Source organism: Nicotiana attenuata, chromosome 5, assembly GCF_001879085.1.
Source record: "Nicotiana attenuata strain UT chromosome 5, NIATTr2, whole genome shotgun sequence".
Taxonomy (NCBI): domain Eukaryota; kingdom Viridiplantae; phylum Streptophyta; class Magnoliopsida; order Solanales; family Solanaceae; genus Nicotiana; species Nicotiana attenuata.
In genome coordinates, this window is record NC_031993.1 from 40030791 (window position 1) to 40046775 (window position 15985).

At 38.8% G+C, this 15985-nt stretch overlaps 1 protein-coding gene across 1 annotated transcript; it reads right to left on the reverse strand.

Moving 5' to 3' along the window:
- On the reverse strand, positions 6864-12374 carry LOC109225689 (putative late blight resistance protein homolog R1B-14). The gene is made up of 3 exons (XM_019390441.1): positions 11845-12374; positions 8032-10279; positions 6864-7123 (listed from the first exon to the last, which is right to left on the reverse strand). Exons 1-2 carry the CDS (start codon positions 12280-12282, stop codon positions 8063-8065), a joined length of 2655 nt encoding a protein of 884 aa, XP_019245986.1. The 5' UTR covers positions 12283-12374; the 3' UTR covers positions 6864-7123; positions 8032-8062.

Genomic DNA, 15985 nt, shown 5'->3' on the forward strand with positions numbered 1-15985 from the left:
GAGCACGAGCAGCATCTCAGAGTGGTTCTTCAGACTCTGAAGGATAGTCAGCTATATGCTAAGTTTTTGAGGTGTGAGTTCGGTTGCATTTCTGGATCACGTTGTATCAGCAGAGGGTATTCAGGTGGACCCGAAGAAGATTGAGGCAGTCAAGAACTGGCCTCGACCAGCATCAGCTACAGAGATTCGGAGTTTCTTGGGGTTAGCAGGCTACTACCGTCGGTTCGTGGAGGGGTTTTCATCTATTGCAGCCCCGATGACCAGATTGACCCAGAAGGGTGCCCAGTTCAGATGGTCAGATGAGTGTGAGGCGAGCTTTCAGAAGCTCAAGACAACTCTAACCACGGCACCGGTATTGGTTTTGCCCACAGGTTCAGGGCCTTATACAGTCTATTGTGATACTTCCCGTATTGGGCTTGGTGCAGTATTGATGCAGGATGGCAGAGTCATTGCCTATGCTTTGAGGCAGTTGAAGATCCACGAGAAGAATTATCCGGTTCATGATCTAGAGTTGGCAGCCATTGTCCATGCTTTGAAGATTTGGAGGCACTATCTATATGGTGTGACGTGTGAGGTGTACACCGATCACAAGAGTCTTCAGTATCTGTTCAAGCAAAAGGAGTTGAATTTGAGGTAGAGGAGATGGTTGGAGTTGTTGAAAGATTATGATGTTACTATCTTGTATCACCCGGGTAAGGCCAATGTGGTGGCCGATGCATTGAGTAGGAAGTCCGCCAGCATGGGTAGTCTTGCTTATATTCCGGTCAGCCAGAGACCGCTTGCTTTGGATGTTCAGGCCTTGGCCAATCGATTGGTGAGATTAGATATTTCTGAGCCTAGCCGAGTGTTAGCTTGCACGGTCGCTCGTTCTTCATTATTGGAGCGTATCCGTGATCGGCAGTTTGATGATCCCCATTTGTGTGTCCTGAGAGACACGGTGCAGCGTGGAGGCGCCACGAAGGTGACCTTAGATAGTGATGGTGTTTTGAGATTGCAGGGCGAGTTTGTGTGCCCAATGTCGATGGGATTCGAGAGTTGATCTTAGCAGAGGCCCATAGTTCTTGGTATTCTATTCACCCGGGCGCCGCGAAGATGTATCAGGATTTGAGACAGCATTATTGGTGGTGCAGGATGAAGAAAGATATTGTTGCATATGTGGCTCGATGTTTGAACTGTCAGCAGGTTAAGTATGAGCATCAGAGGCCTGGTGGTTTGTTTCAGAGGATTGAGCTTCCCTAGTGGAAGTGGGAGAGGATTACCATGGATTTCGTTACCGGACTTTCGTTGACTCGGAAGAAGTTCGATGCGATATGGGTTATTGTTGATAGGCTGACCAAGTCAGCACATTTCATTCCTGTGGCAGTCTCCTATTCATCCGAGAGGTTAGCTGAGATTTATATCCGAGAGATTGTTCGCCTTCATGGTGTGCCGGTATCTATCATTTCGGACCGGGGTACGCAGTTTACCTCGCGTTTCTGGGGTGCAGTTTAGCGAGAGTTGGGCACACAGGTTGAGTTGAGCACAGCATTTCATCCCCAGATGGACGGTCAGTCCGAGCGGACTATTCAGACTTTGGAGGATATGCTCCGGGCTTGTGTTATCGACTTTAGAGGTTCGTGGGATCAGTTCTTGCCTTTAGCGGAGTTTTCCTACAACAATAGACCAGTCCAACATTCAGATGGCTCCATATGAGGCCTTGTATGGTAGGCGATGTCAGTCTCCAGTTGGATGGTTTGAGCCGAGAGAGGCTCGGTTATTGGGCACAGATTTAGTTCAGGAGGCCTTGGATAAGGTCAAGATCATTTAGGATAGGCTTCGGACTGTTAGTTCAGGCAGAAGAGTTATGCAGATCGCAAGGTTCGAGACGTGGCTTTCATGGTTGGTGGGCGAGTATTGCTCCTAGTGTCGCCTATGAAGGGCGTGATGAGATTTGGGAAGAATGGCAAGCTTAGCCCTAGGTTCATTGGTCCATTTGAGATTCTCGATCGTGTGGGAGAGGTGGCTTATAGACTTGCCTTGCCGCCTAGCTTGTCAGCCGTGCATCAAGTGTTTTATGTGTCCATGCTTTGGAGGTATCACGGCGATCCAGCCCATGTGTTGTTTTTGTTTCAGCACTGTCCAGTTGGACAAGGATCTGTCTTATGAGGAGGAGACGGTAGCTATTCTAGACCGGCAGGTTCGACAATTGAGGTCGAAGAGTTTTCCTTCAGTGCGTGTTCAGTGGAGAGGTCAGCCTCCTGAGGCATCGACCTGGGAATCCGAGTCTGATATGCAGAGTCGTTATCCTCATCTATTTCCCGACTCAGGTACTTTTTTCTTTTGTCCGTTCGAGGACGAACGATTGTTTTAGAGGTGGAGAATGTGACGACCCAAAGGGTCATCACCTGTTTTCCCTCTATTTTCACGCTTCCGAGGCCTTGAAAACCTCACTTTTAGTCACCTCGATTTGCGTGCGCAGTCCGAGCGCGCAGCCGGAAAGCTTAAATATAACCTCTGTGTGAAAAATGATGAATTTTGATATTAATATGATTAAAGTTGACTTTGGTCAACATTTTAGGTAAACTGACCTGGACCCGTGATTGGACGGTCCGGGAGGGCCCGTAGAAAAATATGGGACTCAGGCGTATGCCCGGAATCGAAATCCGAGGTCCCGAGCCCGAGAAATGAATTTTTAAGAGAAATTGTTTTTCTGAAATTAATATGGAAATTTGAAATGAAAATGGATTAGAAAGTGTTGGTATCGGGCCCGTATTTTGGTTCCGGCGCCCGGTACAGGTCTTATATGCGGTTTAAGCGCTTCCTGTGAAATTTGGTCGAAATCGGACGTCATTTAACGTGTTTCGGACCTAAATATCTAAAAATGAAAGTTTATGAAGTTTGATGAAAAAGTGATGATTTTGAGGTTTGATTCCTCGTTTTTTATGTTATTTTGGCGATTTGATCGCACGGTTAAGTTCGTAGGATGTGGTTGAGTTAGTGTGTGTGTTTGGTTAGGAGCCCCGAGGGCTCGGGAGTGTTTCCGGAGGTGTTCGGGATGGTTTTGGAGTTAGGAAAATTGCAGAAAAATCTGCTGTTGTTGCACAGACATTTTTCCCTTCGCGTTCGCAGCCTTAAGCTCGCGTTCGCAATGCTTCCCAGGCTCCCTTCTTCGCGTTCGCGGTTCGCTTCCCGCGTTCGCGTAGTTCCAGTATTTCCTTCAATGCGTTCGCGTATCACTCCCTCGCGTTCGCATAGGCCAATCCCTTGGACCCCGGAACTTTCCCCTTCGCGTTCGCAATCCTGCTCCCGCGAACGCGATGCTTGCCAGGTTTCCTCTTCACGAACGCGGCACTCATATGACGAACGCTTAGGGTAAAATCCGCCCATTGATTTTTTTTAAATGTTCAAAACAGTAGCTACGGGTTTATCTCCAAATTTCTCACGAACTCTCTTCTTCCCCAAGCTCTAGGAGTCCATTGAAGCCCCCATTCTTCAAGACCACTTGGGTAAGTAAATCCCCACTTATTTCCTTCATTTTCCTTCATCAATTAGTGAATTTCTAAGATTAAATCACATAGATTAGGGTGAAAATTGGGGAAAATGGGTAGAGTTAGGGCTTTTCAAGTTTCTTTGATTTAGACCTCGTTTTGTGGTCGAATTTGAAAACGAATTGTATATCCAGGCTCGTGGGGGAATGAGTGATATGAATTTGGTCCGAACCTCATGTTTCGACCAAGCGGGCCCGGGGTCGATTTTGGAATTTTGGGAAGAAAGCTTAGAAATCTATATTTAGGCATTGGGATTGATTTGTTTAGCTATTATTGATATTATAAAGTCGTTATTTCATAGATTTGATTGAGTTGGAGCCGAATTCGAGAGAGAAAGTGGTTGTTGTGGATTGATTTAGCCGTGGAAGTTGAGTTAAGTGTTTGATCTAACTTTGGCTTGAGGGAATAGGATTAGAGTGTTATTTGCTAATTGCTAATTGTCGAGTACGGTATATAGGCATGGTGACGAGTATCTATGTGCTGGTGTCTAGCATGATCGTGAGTCCTTATTTGTGCTTATTCTAATTTTGTTGTGACTCTTCCTTGTGTAATTGATGATTTCTATATAGTGTGAAGAGTATGAGAAAGAATTATGATTTGTGAACTCTTTGGAGCATTGGCTCGAATGATATAGTAATTATTGAGTAAGGAATGAAAGAAAGAGAAAGAAATGTGATTATTCCCTTGCCGGGCTGTATTCGTATATTGATTATCTCCCTTGCCGGGATGTGGAAGTTATTGTTGTTGTTCCCTTGCCGGGATTTAACTGTTTAATTGTGTTTCCCTTGCCGGGACTTCTATTACTGTTTGTCTATCCCCTCGCCCCATTGGTTGTGATTGTTGCTTGGGTGAGGAAGAGTGATAAAGCACGAAGGTTGATGCCGTGCACGATTCGTGTTGAGAATATGTTAATGCACGAAGGAACATTCCGTGCCATGTGTTGATTATTAATGCACGAAGGAACATTCCGTGCCATGTTTTGATTATTAATGCACGAAGGAACATTCCGTGCCATGTTTCGATTATTAATGCACGAAGGAACATTCCGTGCCCTGATTTGATTACTAATGCACGAAGGGTCATTCTGTATCTTGATATAAGTGTTTATGTGAGGAAAAGCACGAAGGTTGATGTCGTGCACTTTATTTGATTGTTTTGGTGAGAACGAGGGTAAAACACGAAGGATGGTGCCGTGCAAATTGTTGAATTTCTACTCTCGTTGATATTGCAGTTGTACATTTTCACCTTCTATTTGTTGATTTTTGTTATCCGCGATGATTGGGCTTGGGAACCATCCCCTATAGCCATAGCTCCTCCTCCCTCTTGACTTGATGGAATCTCCTGTCAACATTCTGCGCATTCCTTCGCATGCACACAGTACACTGTATCTATTATATATACCGCATAATATATATATATATCATATATATCATTAATAAAAATATACTTACACTATATTATATTAGTATAAATATATATATATATATATATATTGAACTGCACAGGTTGGTTTGGTAGTCCTGTCTAGCCTCGTCACTACTTCGCCGGGGTTAGGCCAGGCACTTACCAGCACATGGGGTCGGTTGTGCTGATGCTACACTCTGTGCATCTTTTTGCACAGATTTCGGAGCCGCAGTAGCTTTTGGACAACAGCAGTAGTTGATTGGGAGCTGACTTCAGTCCAGGGACATTAGAGGTAGCCTTGCTGGCGTCCGCAGGCCCGGAGTCCCTTTCTATTTTATTCAGTTTGTTATCATCGTGTACCGAAGCAGACAGTTTTATGTTCCGTTCAAACTTTGTATTTAGTATTCTCTAGACGTTCGTGAGTATTGTGACACCAGTCTTGGGTAGATGATTTTGTTAAACTTCCGCATTTTCTTTCAGTTAATTATATATATTGAGACTTCCGCTTTATCATATTATGTTTGTTTTTAGTAAATGGTCGATAATTGCTAAAAGAAGTAAATTAAGTTGGCTTGCCTAGCTCCTGTTAGTAGGCGCCATCACAACTCCCGAGGGTGGGAGATCCGGGTCGTGACAATATTTTACCTACACAGATAGTACCCCTCATTTACGGTGACATAACTTTGTGTTGTCGAAAAGTTGGTAGAAACATAATAATATAATTGAGCATAATTTCAAGAATATATAACGTATATTATAAAAATACATTTTTTAAATAATTATTTTTATATTACATGCATGGTATATATATTTTACAACCTTTATTTTCTTTCATTCATTATTATGTAAATAAATTTTTGATTTTTTGTTGCTAATACTAAAAAGTTTTAAAAAAATTAAAAGAAGACAAATGTTTATAATTTAGAGGGTAAAATAGGTATTTGACAATCCAGAATTTGGAAAATCTAGTTGAGTGACCTTATGAGTGCAATAGGCATAGTTCACTGACTTTGTTGTTACAAACGAAAGAAAAGTGACTTTATGAGATAATTTGAGATAGTTGAGTGACCATTTGAGTAATTGAGTCAGGTGGGGTTATGCTGGGTGGAGGGTTGGTTTGAAGGTAGGAATAGCCCACACACGGAGAGACACAAGAATAGGACAAGGTGGGTAAATTTTCGATATGCGTTATAATCAGAGACGGATCTAGGATTTAAATTCTATGAGTTTAATTTTACAATTTTTAGCATTGAAACCATTATATTTTTAAAGTTATGGGTTCAAATCTACTATTTTTGCAATTTTAATGAATTTTTATTTACAAATTTTTACTCCGCATCGAAAGTTATTGGTTCAGTTGAACCCGTAAATAATACACTACATCCGCCTCCGGTCGTAATAACATTTTCGATATAAGAGATGGATCGTTGTCTATAAAAAAACAATAGTAATCCTCGTTTCACGGAGATTTTTGATTGACGATGAAAGTTGGGAGTGCTCCAAGTTTGGATGGTCATTCAACTTTTACTTTAATGTATCAAAGTCATTAAACTATTTCTCATAACAAAAAAAAAAAATCATTCAACTTGCTAAGTATCATAGAAAGTCTCTAAACAATAAGCAACAAAAATAAAAATAACAATAACATTCTACTACTCTGCAACAATTCATCCATGTACACTGGGAACTCAGTCCACAGAAAGAAAGAAAAAAAGGTAGCCCGGTGCACTAAGCTCCCGCTATGCGCGGGGTCCTGGGAAGGGCCGGACCACAAGGGTCTATCGTACGCAACCTTACCCTATATTTCTGCAAGAGGCTATTTCCACGGCTCGAACCTGTGACCTCCTGGTCACATGGCAGCAACTTTACCAGTTATACCAAGGCTCCCCTTCAGTCCACAGAAAGAAAAAAGAAAAAACAAGAAGATTCAAAGAAAAACAAAGAAAGAGCACAAAACAAGTAAATACAAGAATGAAGTCACAATCAACATGGCAACAGTACAAATAAAAATGACATTCTCCAGGTTCTGCATTAGTGTGAAGATATCCAGATACATCAAATAAGATAAGAATGCTCCAGAAACAAAATGCAGGAGACTTCTCTTGTTAAAGCCAGTGAGGCAAATGTAGTAGCGAGCAGAAGGGTTGATTCATCGCCGAGTCCCTCCATAGTATAAGAATTGACAAAAGCCACTGTGCAAATCAATGCATGATCAGCTGTCAGTATCTTAAGAGGACATTGTCTATGCATATACTACCAGGAGAATGGAAACTATAGAAGCTATTAAAGAAAATAAAATGATACTCTATAATGTTTGTCCTGATAAAGTCTGTTTAAAATTCAGCTTTAGGCAGCACTAGCACAAATTGGACTTATCTCAATGCTTAAGCTGATTAAGAAATCGTAGACACACAACATCCTACGACGAATTTATCAGAAGATTAAAACAAATATACCTAAACGCCCTTGCTTTCAACTCATTGAAAGAACATACACTCAACGCTCACTTAAGCATTATTAGGTCAACCATCAGCCAAAATAGTGTTAAGCCATCCAAAGTGCTATTTCTGCTGCCATTACGATATAATGAATACATAAATTTGCTCGCTAAAGGATATAGAAGTAGGAATTTGAAAGATAATAGAATCTTAGCTGATTTTTCAATCTGTTGACGAAAATCTTTTGGTGTGTATTTTAATTTGAAATTATCACATCAAAAGCTAAAAACAATTAAGAATACTGTCATGCTGTGAGTTGGAAAGTTGATACAGGTGTTTGGAGCCTAATATAGCACCAAGATGAATGTAATTGAGCATTTAGATTATAGTTTCTGCAGAGAGAAACATATTACGTGCTGAATAGTTGAACTAATAAATAGAATGCAGTTTAGAACTGATATCTAAAACATGTTTATAAGCTCTTTGTAGTTTTGTGTGGAAACATTTCCATTACTACCTTGTGCTTAAATCCTAATTAAACCTTACAGATATCAAGCACAAGCTAACACATTAATTCCACGCCAACTCATCGCTCTGGTAATTATAGGAAATTTAACAATGGAATAAAATCATTTGAAGACAAAGGCAGATTTGAAGCTAACCTGTCTAGTGTCAATGAAGCAGTCTTTAAAGTTACAATCCGAGATCTGGAGGAAATACAGAAAGCTTGAATCCGCTGCCTTCTTTTTCTTGTTTCTTCTTTAGTATTGCTCGTGCAGATTTAGCAGCAAACACACTGGTACTCTGGAGTTCAATTAACTGGAGGTTTTCCACATCAGCCAGTTCAGCTGGTAGTTCCTTAAGATTATCACATGCTATAAGAACAAGGCGTTTTAGTCGTGGAAAGTTCCCGGATGAGGCCTTCCAAGAAGATAGATCTGTCCTTTCAATCCATAGGACCTGCAGACGAGGAAAACCGCCATCCTCTGGTTCCCACGACTGTCCCCTAAACGCATTTTCTTTCAACTTCAGCACTTCAAGGTACTCTAATAGACCTAATATAGACATATCTTCCCATTTGAACCATGTATCTATCAGAGTGAGCTTTTTTAGCTTCTGAGGAAAAATATATGCTGGAGGAAGGTGTAGCTGTTTTCTACTTTGACGAGTATCATTTACCAACTTCAGCTTTTCGAGGCAATCTAACTTTCCTATGTTACTGAACAAACCAGAACTGGACCCATCCTTACTGGTCTCTAGAAGTGCATCTATTTTTCCACGAACACCTAATTTCTTGAGATTAGGAATTCTAGTAAAAACTTCTGCCGTGCAACATTCAGGTGCTATAGTAGAAAGTGTTTGTAGGCAACGATTCACCAAGTTGTCCTTGCTGCTCTTGGGGCGCTTAGGGGAAGGCAATGTAGCGGAAGCGTTTGTGCACACATGCCTTAATCTTGTCATATTCCAAATGTCTGCTTTAATGTCAAGAGTACCCTGTTGTGTCTCAATTATAAGTGTTTGTACATTCCAGAGATTCCCAATGTTTGTAGGAATGGTCATAATCGAGTCAGTTGAGAATGCAATGTACCTCAAATGGAATAATTTGAAGAACTCTCTAGAAAAACGACTGAACTTGATTGATTCAGCATCGAGTACCCTAAGCAAGGGAAAGGCTCTGGGGATGGCTGGTATTTCACCTAAAGGCATCTCAAATTTTTTCGAGGCAAAGCATAAGAACGACCTAACATGCTCACCAAAGGGTTTTGTTGACAAGAATTCAGAAACAGACGAATGAATGCACAAGCGACGATAAGTGGCTAACTCTTGTTTCTCTGGAAAAGAATGTTCTTGCCCTCGTTTGATTTCTTGGAAAAGATTTTCCTCCATCATAGCCTCATGTCTGCAGAACTCATGCAACATGTCATGAACACGACATGTTTTGATTTGACCACTAGAACTCCTTTGCATTACCATCACTAAGTTCCTATTGACAAGATCATTCAAGTGGTCCTCTGCTATATCCTCTAGAGTCAATGGTCCTTGGTATTGTATGAATCCTTCCGCGATCCATAAACAAATCAACTTCCGAGCTGAAATTTCAGAACCGCCAGGAAAAGCCCCACAATATAAGAAGCACGCCTTTAAATCATAAGGCAAACGATCATAACTCATCTGCACCAATTTCTTGCAGTTCTCTGGATCTCTATTTATGAGGTGCTCACCCACACTGTCAGCCACCAGCTCCCACTCCCTTGTCGTCTTTCCTTTGCCTATCAAAGCTCCGGCAATAACAACTATTGCAAGTGGTAAGCCCCTACATTTTTTGGCTATACTTTTTCCAGGTAATTCTAACTCAGATGGACATTTTTCCTTGTGAAAAACTCTCTTCTCAAGTAGCTCCCAACTTTCATTTTCAGTCAAAAACTTTAGATCATGAGGTTTATCATTGCAGCACTTAGCCACATTGCTTTGTCTAGTAGTCATCAAGACTCTATTCCGTTTATCATTATTGGGGAAAGCAATTTTGATCCGATCCCAAGCTTCTCTTGTCCACACATCATCTAAAACAATAAGATATTTCCCACCCTTCCCAAGAAGCTCCTTTATTTCATTTGCCAATTCCTCCTCTGGTGTATCATGATATTGTTTGGTGTTTCGAGTGAATTTGCTGATGATGTTGAGAAATATTTCCCTTCTGTTGAACGATTGAGAGACATATACCCATATGCGGTTGAAAAACTCATACTCAACCTTAGGATCCTTGTAAATCTTATATGCCAAAGTTGTTTTTCCAAGACCAGGCATACCAACGACTGGCACAACATAATCCGATCCTCCAATGAGACGATCAATTACAGTTTTCGCTTCCTCATCAAAACCAACCACGTCGTCTTCCTCTACTACAGGGACCTGTTTTGAGATTTTAAAGAAGAAAAAAGGTCACAGAATGATATTAGAATTGACTTTCAATAAAAGATGAAAAAACACGATATTGAAACAAACGTGCTAATGTAAGTAGATTTTACATGTGGCGATTTAACACGTATATAGCCATCCTTGGAGTGTTATGCTTTCTTCCCTACTTTCTTTGTCAGATAGATGAATGTGACTCTATTTACACAATACACAGAGCACATCAGTTTATTTTAAGTCCTAGTAGAAAGTCGGCTCTCAATACAACAAAATTCTTAACGCGATTTTGGTTACATGTAGATTCTTGCAGAAAACAACCATCTTTATATTAAAAAGCAACAAATTTGATGGCAGCCACATTTCAAAATCTATCAAAATCTTCCTTTTAGTTGGGAATACTTTAGCTTTCACAGTGTTACCTTTTCTTTCATATATTCATACATCTAATTACTCTAATTTCAAGTGCAGAACATACAAAAACACGAAACTGTTCTATCCTTTCCGAATTACTTAGTCCAGTCCTAATTGGTTTAAACTATGAAGTAACATAAACAATATTGTGAACACCAAACCTGTGGTAAAACTTTAAGTTCTTAACATATCTCAATGCTTATTTATATATTGCGCTTAATATACATATATACCATTTCATACATAACCGAGGTAACATTCGAAGAATCATTATACAATTTCCATACTGTATAGCCTCTTCAATCAAAATATTCAATAGCAGATGATGCAACAAGAAGTCTATGACATTCACAATGAACTCAACGTTGACTGCCAGTCGTTTTTAGGAAAAACTCAAACGAAGAACAAAGAAGCCAGTATAACATAATCTTTTTGAATTGTAAACATGGAGCACATTTTAATCACAGAAATTCAAATCATAGATATTTGACGGTATCCCCTCTTTTCCAATGCTTATCTGCTTGTCATTAATAAAATTCAACCACTTCTTGATGATCTTTTATTTTAAAAAATCTTGACATAAATTGTCCGAAATTTTTTGCCGTTTCAACACACTGCTTTACTTTTTAGCAATTAACAATAAAACGTAGAAAAACAACAACAACAACACCACAACCCTAAGCAAGTTTAAATCCGCTATATGAATCCTCACTATCTATGTCGGTCTATTCAAGCTCATATCCACACAACATTATTACAAAATAAAAATGAAAAGCACTAGACTAGACGTTCTTTATATTTTCTACGGAAACAACTAGCAAGGTCGTATGTAGAGTTCAACTTATAAGTTCATCCGGCTCAATAACTTTGGCTCAGACTCTGTATGTATTAAGAAGTTTACTAAATAAAACGGCAGCCCGATGTACTAAACTCCGGCTATGCGCGGAGTCTGGGGAAGGACCGAACCACAAGGGTCTGTTGTACGCAGTCTTACCCTGCATTTCTATAAAAGGTTGTTTCCACTTCAGCAAGTTTACGAGTTACGCCAAGACTCCCCTTCTAAATAAGTACAAATGATTGATTTCGAACCTAATAAATCAAATGAGTGTTGATATTATTCAAAATAAAGACCACAAAATCCACTCTCATACCTTCCTTTCCTGAGCACCTTGGTTGGAATTATCATCAGAAGTAATAGCTTGAAGTCCATAAGCATCATTTTGGCGAATTTCCTTCACTCTTACCCTTATAGTTTTAATCTCATCAGCAACCCCTTTAGCTCTAGCAACATGAGTAAGATGAAACCACTGAGCAAATTTGTTCTTATCGTCATGTCTTTTAGCTTCAATAACAAACTTATCAATTGAATCTTCAGCATCATTTACGACTTTCCTTATCTTCTTTACTAGTGATTTCAAGACTTCATTGTCTCTCCTGGATTTAGCTGCTTGTCTGAGAAAAGCATTGAAGTCATTCAGATCTTGTAGTAAATTTTCAACTTCACCTTTTATACCAATAATCAAGTCAGCGTTGTCGATTAACAATTGCATCAAGTTTTCTACTAAGAATTTCACTGCTACATCTGCCATGGCTGCAGCAACAAATTCCTTTGAGTTGACTAAGAAAGTAAAGTTGAGCAGAATATAATGGTCAGTAAAATGGAGCTGCCAAGTGCCAATCAATAATTGTAGAATTATTTAAAGATTGGAAAATTTTATGACATTTTGTCGTTTTGTCTGGTATTTCTTAGTCTTTGCTTATTTAAGATGTTTTTGTACAGTACTATTCTGTGAAAATGATGTGGGATATCCATTATTTAAGGTGTTATTTATTTTTTATTCAGTAATTTTAATGTTGAGCAAAAATAATCAATACTCTATTAAAATTAATATGAAAAAATCTTTTTACCCTTTCTTCTATAGAACTGGAGCCCCGACAATGACTGTTTAGAGTTTGTTCGTTTTGTTTCAAAGAAAGATTGTTGTGTCGCTAATGGCTTTCCGTCTCGTAGGGTAAGTTGGTTTCAGCCTAACTTTTGGTTTATCCTAAGGCTTGTTTGATCTCTGTCTCAATTTTTGGGTGATTTTTAAATTTTTGGTTTGGGTAGACGACAAATGGCTGCTGGTGCTGGTAGGGCTTTGCTTGGAGCACCAACAACACAAATCAAATTCAAAAGTTAAGGACGTCACGAAGTCCTGAACTTAGAGTTTCAAGTTCAAAAGTTAAGGACATGTAGTCCTGAAGTCCTGAACTTAGAGTTACAAGTTCAAAAGTTCAAAAGTTAAGGACAATAGGTCCTGAACTTACAGTTACAAGTTCAAAAGTTAAGGACAATAGGTACTGAAGTCCTGAACTTAGACTAACAAGCTCAAAAGTTAAGGACAATAGGTCCTAAACTTAGGCTAAGAAGCCCAAAAGTTAAGGACAATAGGTCCTGAACTTATAGTTACAAGTTCAAAAGTTAAGGACAATAGGTCCTGAAGTCTTGAACTTAGACTAACAAGCTCAAAAGTTAAGGACAATAGGTCCTGAACTTACAGTTACAAGTTCAAAAGTTAAGGACATGTAGTCCTAAAGTTAAGTTCAAAAGTTAAGGACATGTAGTCCTGAAGTCTTGAAGTTAAGTTCAAAAGTTAAGGACATGTAATCCTGAAGTCCTAAACTTAGAGTTCCAAATTCAAAAGTTAAGAACATGTAGTCCTGAAGTCCTGAACTTAGGGTTACAAGTTCAAAAGTTAAGGACATGTAGTCCTGATGTCCTGAAGTTAAGTTCAAAAGTTAAGGACATGAGCAGAAGAGTATTTTGTCCGGGCAGTTAAAGTTTATTAAAGCAGTGGCTAAAGACTAAAGACATTTTAAACAGTGGCTTAAAAGTAAATACATGTATTATTAGTGGCTAACCGTGCACTTTCCCCTCGAGTACAAATGGCGTGGGATAGCTACTTTTTAACATGGTATTTAATTTTTATCGAATATTTCTAATGGTGAGTAAAAATAGTCACTACTCTATTAAAGTTAATACAAAAAGACATTTTTACCCTTTCTTCATAAGTGCTGTGTAAATATTAAGGATATGGTGTCCTTAACATTTACACTGCACACATGAAGTTAAGGACGCCATGTTCTTAACATTTACGTTGCACGTATGAAGTTAAGGACATGATGTTCTAAAGTTTAACAATGGAATGTGCAAATACATGACACTTTGTCCTTACTATTTACACAGCATTCATGAAGTTAAGGACATCATGTCCTTAATATTTACACAGCACCCATAGCACAGGGGTATTTTCATCCGGGCGGGTAAAAGTTTATTAAGTAGTGGCTAAAAAGTAAATACATTTTAAACAATGGCTAAAAAGTAAAGACACCTCTAGTTAGTGACTAACTGTGCACTTCCCCCGCATATCGACGTAATAAGAAATTGTAGAAATATGACACTTTGTGGGGTGATCTTTAATTTTTGACCCTCGCTTGTTCCCTGCGCAAAACTTCAAGGACAAAAGTTAAAAGTATTGCACATGGGGTAAGCGAGGGGCAACACTTGTTAAACTTAAAGTTCAGCTCATGGAGCAAGTAAGGACACAAATTCAAGACCATCTACTTTAAGGGTTATTTGTGTACTTTACTCCATTAGAATATATTCATAAATATTGTACGGGATAGCTATTTTTTGGATCGGCTTTACAAATATAAGTTTATGTATCGGCTTTACTAACAGTTAAAATTCATTGAAACGTAGCATCTTTTAATGCAGGAACATCATGATAGTGTCATGAATATTAACTTAAACAAGTGAAAAATTTAGGATATTGTCCTGATTTTTAAAATTCATGATAGTATTGTGGATTTCAAATTGGCTATTATGTAATGACTTTTGAATCTGTGGCTGTCTTTTAATCACAAATCCGAATAGTAAACTATTTTTAAACTTTTCTTTTCAATTTTTTAACTGAATAACTTATACACCCGGACCGTATAAAGAAGATTTACAAATCAGTATTTTTTAATTAATCATAATAGATACGTATTGTTTAGGACTATTAAATCTTATATAATAAAGAGTTAAACCAATTTAATAATAATATCTCTAAATTTAGAACAAGTTAGTATGAAAAAATGTGGGATAATGCTTGGGGGGGAATTAAAAACATTGCGCATTTAATATTCCGAAGGATTTGAGAAATAATAGATGAACATCAAGCAATAAATATCAATAAATTATATTTATGTAAATATGGAGAATGTTTCACCCAATATTGAATGATGTGGATGATTCTTCTTTCTCACAGTGATGAATGACAGAAAAATCCTAGAATATTGGAACTATTCTCGGATCTGATAGAAAAGTATGAAATAACAGATGATGGAATCTTAGTAAAAAGGTAGAGTTTGTATCTTTTCTAGAGAGAGGGTCTTCTTCTCAAAAAGTGTTCTTATCAAATGAATATTACATACCTTCTCCTCTTATCTCCTTTTCTATTTATATGAGACAATATCCCTAATCAACCCTAATAGTACAAGTGCAAAGAATATTCAATGGAATATTCTTTTTAATATCTTATTACAAAAATTAGTTGTTAGTGCTTTGTACTTGGTGCTCGACCTCGACCATTATTAACTGCCCGGCTATGAGTCCCACTGTTTACTAGTCGACCTCGGCCACATCATTTTCCTTAATGCCACTTTATTCCTTTAGGGTAGGTTTTGACCTATACAGTTGGTCCCTCCGCTTATTGAGGCTGACCTTGGACGACCTCGATGAGCAGACTCTGTTAGTTGTGGTTGAGAAGTTTAGGCGAGCAGGTCGAGTAGTAGCGTCTCAAGCGAGGTAGCAACATGGCCTTTCATGAGCCACAACTTAAGGTCACGTCGATTCAGAGTAATGTTATGACATCATGCGTATTATTACGCATTTTTCCGATGTCTTGCGTCGTTTTCTATGCCTCTAATACCTGAGTTGGGTAATGACAATTTGCTTTCTCGATATTGATGCCTGAATTCTTATAAATAGGGATATGAAACCCTTTGCCTTATTCTTTGCAATCTAGATATTTGAACCCATGTATCTTCTTCTTCCTTCTTCATTTATAGTTCTTGCTCTCCTGACCTTACATCCGTATTTTTGCTTTCAATGATTCTGGTGACTTCTGCCATATGACTCTTCTATGCTTACATTTCCTCTATACGTAAACAAAGATGGTTAATGTGTCTTCTAGTTTTGGAGGGGTACCTGACCCTGTTCCCTTGGCAGTGCGCATGCCTCCCCATGATGATAGTGTTTCAATTGCT